A 9,306-nucleotide genomic window follows, 5' to 3' on the forward strand; every position below is an offset into this window, starting at 1 on the left:
TACGCGTAAGGCGTATAGTTTCTAGACACCCTGGATTTGGAGTGTAGTGACTGCGGCGTCAGCGCGCGGATCACAAGGCCCGTCCGTCACGGTTGGCCACACTGCTCGCCATTAGAACGATTAGACGCGAATAGCCGCACGCTCAATTTGGCCGCCGCAAAGTGAATATTTGGCACGCAGTCGCGATGACAACCTAAAAATGGCCTCACTTTGCCGCCGCTCTGCGTCGCAGAACGTTGCCAACTTTCCGCGGCGCGACCGAGCGATTCCTAATTATCACTCTGGCGCCACCATCGGTGGTAATTGGATGCATGACGAGCGATTGTTGATTTATCCACCGTCGGAAGGACTGCGTCCGATCCCGTGGCCGCGAAAAGCTTCCCTCAACGCCCTGGTATTTTTCAGACCCTACTCTTTCATGTCCCGCCTTTGACCTGAATGATCTTGGCACAACCTCACAAATTTGGTCAAAAAGTGATTAAATCTCAGAAAGTAGACGTTTTTTGCTGACTTGGGGCGGCCAATCTAGCTACCGTCAAACGCCTCCCTCAACGTCCAAGTTACGCGATACTCAAATTAATTTTCAAAAAAAACTTTCCCAGTGGCCACTGCGATGACACCAAGACGGGGGGGGGGACAGTGCAGGTGGAGGGGCATTGGAAACTGGCGCGGGGCCAGAGGACATTTCCGCACTCGTAATGAAAGGGGGGCGGGGCCACGCCACTGTAGCCACTGCAGCCACGGCGTGGACGGACCGACGAAACCCAATGTGACAGACGGACAGACGAGGCGCGGGGCCACCACACTGCGAGAAGAAAGACTCCCACAAAGCAACAAACTACTCCAAAAATTCTGTACATCAAAATTAATGGACAGCCTTGAATTCTAGACAAATCTCTTCAAACTTCCTAAAGTTCAGACGAATTTTTTTTTTAAAGAAAACAAGTAACAATTACATCGAAATGCAAGGAAATCCAGGTTTTAATAAGCTGAAGTTCATCCAAAATTCGTGAGGAATTCAAAAATTTCGAGTGGCTTCCGTATAGGGCAACCCGAGCGCGGCACAGTGGGCCAGAAGACCGGTGGAGGCGGCCAAAACTCTAGACGCGTTTTGAGCTCCAGAGTCGCTAAACAGGACTCGAACCGAACGTGTGACCCCACCAATGGATTCCTCGTCCGGAGAGCAATCCATTGGTGGGGTCACACGTTCGGTTCGAGGCCCATTTAGCGACTCTGGAGCTCAAAACGTGTCTAGAGTTTTGGCCGCCTCCACCGGTCTTCCGGCCCACTGTGCGTGGCAACCTAACCTAGCGCAACGCGAGGTCGCCTAGGCAAACTTGGGGCGGACGGGGTGGTCCGGAAGGGCGGTGGGTGGAAAGGGCAGACCCCTATTCCAATTACATCTCAATCCATCAGACCGCCGCCCCGCCGCCGCGCTGCCTTGGCGGTTCCGCGCGGTGCCGCGGGATGTCGCTCAGCTGGCATTAATTCTCGATAAACAATCCGAAGCCGCACGCCAATTAGCTTTAAAATTTGGACCACTTTGCGGGGCCGCGCTACGCTTGCCGTTTAATCCCGATTCCCGCTGGAAAAAAAAAATGGCTCCGGGTGGGGGTCGAACCACGGACCCTGGGAACCGAGTTCGACGCATTAGCGCCTTCGGCTAGGTTGCGCCGCCAGTCGACGGGCGAGACAGGCGGTGAAAATGAACAGCAGGGTCGCAGGGTGCACAGCACGCGTGGCGGACACGTTGTTCATCACCTTGCAGTGCTTGCAGCAGGCAGGCCGGCCAGGCGACGAAGCTTAATGCCTGAATGATCCAGCAGAGGTTAGGTCACGCCATCCCTCACCCGCTCCATCCAATCCGCTCTGCTTGATTAACGAGGCAGCTAATGGCACACAAGCCGTCATCTTGATGAGCGGATCGCTCACAAACACGATCAATAATAAAGAGACAATTAGAGTGACAGAGAGAGACGCACCGGCTCCTCCTTTCAGCGGGGACCACGTGACCCCACCATTCGATTCCTCGTTCCGAGGGCAATCCATCGGTACCCTCGAGTGTTCGATTCGATTCCCGTTCGGGTTATTGAGAGCTCCCACACTGCGCATGCATTGCTCTTCGTGCTGCCTCACTCACTCCCACACCCACCCCATTTGCAGCCAGCCGTCTCACTGGGCCAGAAGACCGGTGGAGGCGGACAAAACTCTATAGACGCGTTTTGAGCTCCAGAGTCGCTAAGGAGGACTCGAACCGAACGTGTGACCCCACCAATGGATTGCTCTCCGAACGAGGAATCCATTGGTGGGGTCACACGTTCGGTTCGAGTCCTCCTTAGCGACTCTGGAGCTCAAAACGGGGCTTGAGTTTTGGCCGCCTGCGCCGGTCTTCTGGCCCTCTGTGGCGTCTCTATTTCCAGCCCCGCCTTGCCGCCCTCGTCGCGAAGACACAAACAAAACAAGTGGGTCAGTAAGCGGTGGCGGTGGAGACGGTGGTTGCGGCGGCCCCGCGGGGCTGTTGGGGTGTGCTTGGCGGCGCAGCGCGGGGCTGCGGGGGCGTGGCCGTCCGCTTAAGGCGACCCGGGCGATGGCGTGCAGCAGCGGACCAGCTGCAACACCTCTCCCCGCCCTTGCTCCTTGGCCGAGCGCGTTAGCGCGTCCGTGTTCCGAGTAAAAGTTTCGGGTTCAACTCCCCGCGCTCACTAATTTTTTTTTCGTTTCCCTTTTCGTGCCGGAATTGTCATCTTCCGTTTCCTGGCGCTGCTACCGGGTAAGCCAGGTAGATAAGACTACCCGGCCGTCCGGAGCTTCCAAAGCTGTTTCCGACAGTCTCTCTCGCACCACCATGGGGCGCCCCGTGAGTGCGAGAGAGACGAAAAGGACGCTGCAGGCGCATCGCTTCGCCGGCTTGGTCGCTCCGCCACTTCGGGCCGCGCGTGGCGCCGTGGCACTGGAAACTTGGCGGAGGGAAACTGACCTTAATTGGCGGCCCTGAGACAAAGGCACGACACAGAGATCAGCGTGTCGTATTCCCTTTCGCCTTGGGCCTTCCAGTGTGCCTGCCTCGCCTTTGGGCCTGCAGGGGGCGTACACAGCGTGCACACCGTCAAAACATTTCCCGGAAGTTCGCGCCGAACGGAGCGTGTGACCCCACCAATGGATTCCTCGTTCGGAGAGCAATCCATTGGTGGGGTCACACGTCCGGTTCGAGTCCCATTTAGCGACTCTGGAGCTCAAAACGCGTCTCTAGTTTTGTCCTCCGCCGGTCTTCCGGCCCACTGTGCGCGGCACGCGGCTCCACTCGGAGAGAGATGCACTCTTACAGTGCCGGGCGCCGGGACAATCGCAGCAAGTTGGGCGCAAGTAGTTTGCCTGTAATTAATCGTGCAACTTGTTCAACTCGGTCGATACAGGTCGCAGCAGCCGGACCCGGCCCGAGGCGTACTACATCATTTGTACTCGGAAAGTTGGAACAATGAGAAGGGAGTTGGTTGTCCGGCCGACGGGGGGAGGGGGAGGGGGAGGGGGGTCTTCATTACGAACGAATTGTACGCACGCGCGCACACACACGGGCGCAAAACGCGCCCACATGTGGCGTGGACACACACACACACAGGGAGAGGCCGAAATTACTCCATCACAGACTACAGCAGAGTTTCGTCTTTACCCCGTTGTGCAATAAATCGAGTCGGGGCGGCGCGGCGAGCGAGGAAGGACTCTGCCAGGACTCTGCGGGGCGCCGACCGAAAAAGGACGCGCCTTCTGACGTGGCGGTCGACCTGCGGGGACTGTGCCTGCGCTGCCGTCCGTCGAAACTGCACGAGTCGCGAAGTTGGCAAGACTGCCCGTTGGTCCCAGTCCCAAAAAACCATGGATTGCATGGGATCCCATGACACAAATCCCATGACAGCGCACTAAAATCCCATGAGACTGCGGTTCAGCACCATGGACAAGCGGCATGCCATGCAAAATGGACGTCGTTTCCCATGGTGCAGGCCTAGCACCATGGGAGGACCTCCCCCATGATGTGAACTTTTCCATGGGTTCGGACTTCCCATGGCAAGGCAGTCCTGCTCGTGCGTTGAAGTCTCCGCCTAATTTTCAATTATAGGTCATATCATGTCAACGGTGCCCTCCAGACAAAATATGATTGCAAAATCGGATGAAGCGTCAAAAGTTTAGGGGGTTACAGTTCACCTGTGGAATGACTATATCCAGATCAGGCACTGATCTCATCATTTTGTGCTCACAAGGGACTCTGCCAAGGCAAGGAAGTGCTTCCCATGACTCACACTCCATGGTACCTTTCCCCATGAGTCGCAAGACACCATGAGAAGTTGTTCCAAAAATCACGGGGAATCGTTCCCATGGAAAGAATCGGCACATGGCATCCCATGCACCGCCATGGCTCATGGGATGCCCCATGGTTTTTTTGGACTGGGCGTCCAGTCCCCGACAGCTCGGCGGTCCACAGTGGGCCGGAAGGCCGGTGCAGGATGCTAAAGCTCTGGACGCGTTTTGAGCTCCAGAGTCGCTAAACGGGACTCGAACCGAACGTGTGACCCCACCAATGGATTGCTCTCCGAACGAGGAACCCATTGGTGGGGTCACACGTTCGGTTCGAGTCCCATTTAGCGACCCTGGAGCTCCAAACTATTCAAACCGCTTTGGCAGTGTGTCCTTTCTTCGGGACGTTTTTCTGCTGTCCCTGACCGCGACCCTGCAGCGACCGGCTGTGGTCCGCGATCCCTCTGGAAAAGGGTTCGCTGCATGAGAAGGCCTCCCGGTTATTTTGGCTCCGGTATTGTTTCTCTGTTTGTTGTTGTTTGCGTCTTTTCTTTTCGCGAATCGAAGACTTTGGCCCGGCCGGTTTCATACCGTCCGTCGTCGAGGACCGCTGGTGGAGATATATCCGATATTCCTCCAGACACACAGGCCGACGGACAGGCTGTCTCTCTCTCACTCTCTCTCTCTCTCTCTCTTTCTCTCTCTCTCTCTCTCTCTCTCTCTCTCTCTCTCTCTCTCTCTCTCTCTCTCTCTCTCTCTCGCTCTCTCACACACACGGCACTTGCTGGTCGTCCTTCGTTACGTCTCGCAGGGCTGCGCGGGGCACCGCGGGGCACCACCCTCGTCAAGGCCGAGGCCGTCGTCGTCGTGATCCTGGGCCGCGTTTCCCAATCAGCGCAGTTCAATATTCATGACGAAGCCGGCGAGCTGGCGGAGCTGCGCGGAGCTGCGCCGCCCCGACGGGGCTGGCAGCCACATTCCGCGGCCAAGTTTCTGATTCGCCATGATGCCTTCGAGGGCGCCAAGTAGTTGCGACATTTGACGCTAAACGTATGCCAACCGTGTTACGTTCCAACTCCCTCCCTCTCCTCTCTCTCTCCTCTCTCTCTCTCTCTCTCTCTCCTCTCTCTCTCTCTCCCGCCACACAGCCTCCTCGCAAATTTGGACGAACTGACGCCAACTCGGGGACGGGCAAAACCACCCCTGCTTTCGAAGAAAAAAAAACTGAACGTGTTCTGATGTCCCCCCCAAAAAAAACAACAACAAAAAACGGGGAATGACCGAAACAAAACAAGGGTAAGACGGCCTTGTGCTATCACGCGTCTGGACCGGGGCGGCTTATCGGGGCAAGGACGCTCACCTCTCTCTCTCTCTCTCTCTCTCTCTCTCTCTCTCTCCCTCTCTCTCCCTCTCTCTCTCTCTCTCTCTCTCCCTCTCTCTCTCTCTATATCTCTCTCTCTCTCCCAGCCTCCCGGGACGAGTCGGGAGGAGTCTCCATGGGGCCGCGGGGCCGCGTAAAACCGTTTTACGGGAACAGCAACCTTCCAGGGGGAGGGGAGGGGAGGGGAAGGAGGAGGGGAGGGGGAGGTTCAAGGGGGCCATCTGGCAATCAAACACCTGCCTCGCCCTTCTGCAGATGCAGAGGAGAACACGCCTTTGCATTCGCGTTGTAAAAACAAGGGGGGGGATCCACTGCGCGAAAGTGCGTGTTGGTTGCCACCATAAAAGAAGGGGAAAGGGGGAAAAACGGAGGGTGGGGTATTGAATTCGGGGGCGTGAAAAACTTGCAAAGCAAAGGCGAGAAAAAGAAGAGGAGAACGGAGGTTGCGGGTTCAATCCCAGCCTCTTCCCACATTTTTTTCTCTCTCCGAGGATGTGACGCTGCTTGTGGAGCCAGCCGAACAAGCCAACGAATTTACTCACTAATCCGTGCCGCAAAGTTGTGTATAACACGCACGAGGCAGAAACAAAAAAAAAAGAGATCCTCTGTTCGGTCGCAGCGTCTCGTGGACGCGCGCGCGCGTGTGTGTGTGTGTGTGTGCGTGTGTGCGTGTGTTTGCGTGCGTGTGTGTGCGTGTGCATGCGAGCGTGTGTGATTGTAAGGGGACCGTGTATCTTTCAATGAGCCTGCTGTGTGCAAGCACCGGCTAGGTTTCGCTGCCTTTCTTTTGCTGCTCCAGCGTGCTCCAGCGTGGTCCAGCAGCGTCCAGCGGCCACAATGTCCGACCACGCGTGGTCCCGGTGACCGGCAGTGCGCTGTCTGTGTGTGTGTGTGTGTGTGTGTGTGTGTGTGTTGTGTGTGACGTGAAAAAGAGGGGGCGAAAGAGTAGAAAAAAGGGTCGTGTTCATCAGGAAAGTTTTGTCCTCCCGCCGAGACACACCGGGTACCCCACCGAGAAACGCCAGCGGGATCCTGGATGAGTTCCCGCGGGAACGAACGGAACGAACATTCTGCCGTGACTTTAATCCCTGAAGGAAATTTGAAATTAGCGCGCCAAATCTGGCATCGGGGAGACGCTCTCCACCGGACGAGGTAGTCGTGGGTCCAGCGGCGCCAATGGTCACACAGTGGGCCAGAAGACCGGATGCGGTGGCTAAAATCATAGACAGGTTTTGAGCCCCAGTGTCGCCAAATGGGACTCGAACCGAACGTGTGACCCCACCAATGGATTGCTCTCCGAACGAGGAATCCATTGGTGGGGTCACACGTTCGGTTCGAGTCCCATTTGGCGACACTGGGCTCAAAACCTGTCTATGATTTTAGCCACCGCATCCGGTCTTCTGGCCCACTGCGCGCGGCTCTCCTCCTCGGGGACGCCGGCAGGGAAGCCCCGCCATCGAAGAGGCCTATCTATCCCGCGGGGGATCTCGGGAAATTAATTGACTTCCTGGCGAAGGGGGCCACCATGCCTCCCTTGTCATGTACTACAGTGGAGCGGATTAACAGCAACAAGCGTCATACTCCCTCTCTTGCCCTATCTCTTATCTCTCTTTGTCCTCCCCGTGTGTGTGTGTGTGTGTGTGTGTTGTGTGTGTGTTGTGTGTTGTGTGTGTGTGTGTGTGTGTGTGTGTGTGTGTGTCTACAGGGTGGAGAGGGACTCATTTGCGTATCAAAGCCAATGCACCACTGTCCCCCCAGTCTCCACGAAGGCCATCAACGCCTCTAGACTGCCCCGTGTGCTTACTTGGCGAGGCGGGCACGCCAAGGAGCATCGCACTGCATCTGTCTCTCTCGCACTTGCTACCAGCGCACGCCGGGGGCGCTCCCCGTGAGTGCGAGAGAGACAGCCAGCGACTCTTTGGGGATCAGTCTGCAGCAGAGGACGGGCAGGAGCAAACCAGTGACGTAATCCTTAGGCTAGTTTGTTCCAGTTCTATGTATCTCTTCGGCTACTGCCAAAAAGAAAAAGAATTTAAAAAAAAACTTGAGAACTTGCTGTATTTGTAAAAGGAACGGCTGTGGCTTTCTGTCTGTCTGTCTGTCTGTCTGTTCGTCCGTCCGTCTGTTTGTCCTGTGTGTGTCTGTGTGCTACGCGCAGACCCTAATTGCGTGCGTGTGCGTGCGTGTGTGCGTGCGCGTGTGCGTGTGTGCGTGTGCGTGCCTGATGTTTGTCGTCAACTCGTTCAGGACAGCGTCGGCCCGAAGACGTGCCGATCGGACACTTTCCTCTGCACCTCCAATTTTTTTCTTTTTTTTTTCTCCCTCGCTCCTTTTCTAACTTGGCCCTTCTTTCGGCAAGGGAAGGTGCTGAATGAATAATCCATTCCGGGAAGGGGGAGTGCGAGAGAGAGAGAGAGAGAGAGAGAGAGAGAGGAGAGAGAGAGAGAGAGAGAGAGAGAGAGAGAAGCGTAACGAGATAATCTTAACCGCAACACCCCTCGGGGCGCCAAGCCTTTTCTCCTCATTGCTCCGCGCCCCAGTGGTAAAAAGGCAAGATTTTTATTCGTCAAAAACTTGCGAGTACAACTACTACTTGTTCCTAATTACGCGCTGAATGGCGACACTCGCTGTGAGTGCGGCCTGGCCCGGCCTAGCCGCTGGAACTCGCTGGCGCTGGAGCGGAGCGCGAGGCTGGAGCGCGAGGCTGGAGGCTTTTCATACCGCGAAGGCGGCACAGTGGGCCAGAGGACCGGTGGAGGCGGCCAAAACTCTACACGCGTTTTGAGCTCCAGAGTCGCTAAATGGGACTCGAACCGAACGTGTGACCCCACCAATGGATTCCTCGTTCGGAGAGCAATCCATTGGTGGGGTCACACGTTCGGTTCGAGTCCCATTTAGCGACTCTGGAGCTCAAAACGCGTCTAGAGTTTTGGGCGCCTGCGCCGGTCTTCTGGCCCACTGTGGGCGGGGCCAGGCGGAGCCGAGCGGAGCCGAGCGTGACTTTTGAGGAACTGCTTACACAGCCACAAGGGTGCGCGAGGTTACGCGAGGTAGGCAAAGGAAGGAAAGCGTAAATAAAAAAAATTACCTCGCGCTCAAGGCTGCCATTTTTATTTATTTCGCACTGCTAGAAAGAAAAATGACGAGTACACAAGGAAAAAATTCCATCTTTCAAAAGACGTTGTAAACGTTTGACGCCTTGCTGGTTTAAAAATCTCGCATTTTTAAATCATTTGTCGTTTAGTTTTTTTTTTTTTTTTTTTTTTTTTTTTTTTTTTGAAAAAAAAAAAATAAAGTGGTGTCCGTGGAGAAAGTAACACTGCCGTCCGAATATTTGATTTTCGGACAGGTTACCCGCCGTTTGGGCCACTTGGCTCGAAATGAGCCAATCCGACCCCATTTCCCGGTGGAGCGGGTAAGCCGGGGAAACTGAACCCCGACTGCAGCGCATCCGGCCTTTTTGTGTCCTTTGACACACATGCCGTGGCGTGCCGTGGCGTGGCGTGCCGAGCCGCGAGCAGCGGAAGCAGGCGGAAGCGTGGTGCGACGGGAAGTCCGAGTGAGATGACAGCAACCACAAAGAGGAGTTGACGCTGCGCGACGAGTCTCACTGGACGCACGCCAGCACACTGGCCAGC

General features: G+C 55.9%; 1 protein-coding gene across 1 annotated transcript in view; it reads right to left on the reverse strand.

Annotated features, from left to right (window-relative positions):
- Positions 1 to 4,425, reverse strand: part of LOC117644670 — a 33,562-nt gene extending 29,137 nt beyond the window's left edge. Inside the window, exon 1 of the mRNA XM_034384282.1 lies at positions 4,198 to 4,425. Within this exon, the coding sequence (XP_034240173.1) occupies positions 4,198 to 4,425 (228 nt within the window). The remainder of the gene's footprint in view (positions 1 to 4,197) is intronic.
- Positions 4,426 to 9,306: the final 4,881 nt, after the last annotated feature.

This window comes from Thrips palmi, unplaced genomic scaffold (assembly GCF_012932325.1).
Source record: "Thrips palmi isolate BJ-2018 unplaced genomic scaffold, TpBJ-2018v1 HiC_scaffold_18, whole genome shotgun sequence".
In the NCBI taxonomy this organism is placed as follows: Eukaryota; Metazoa; Arthropoda; class Insecta; order Thysanoptera; family Thripidae; genus Thrips; species Thrips palmi.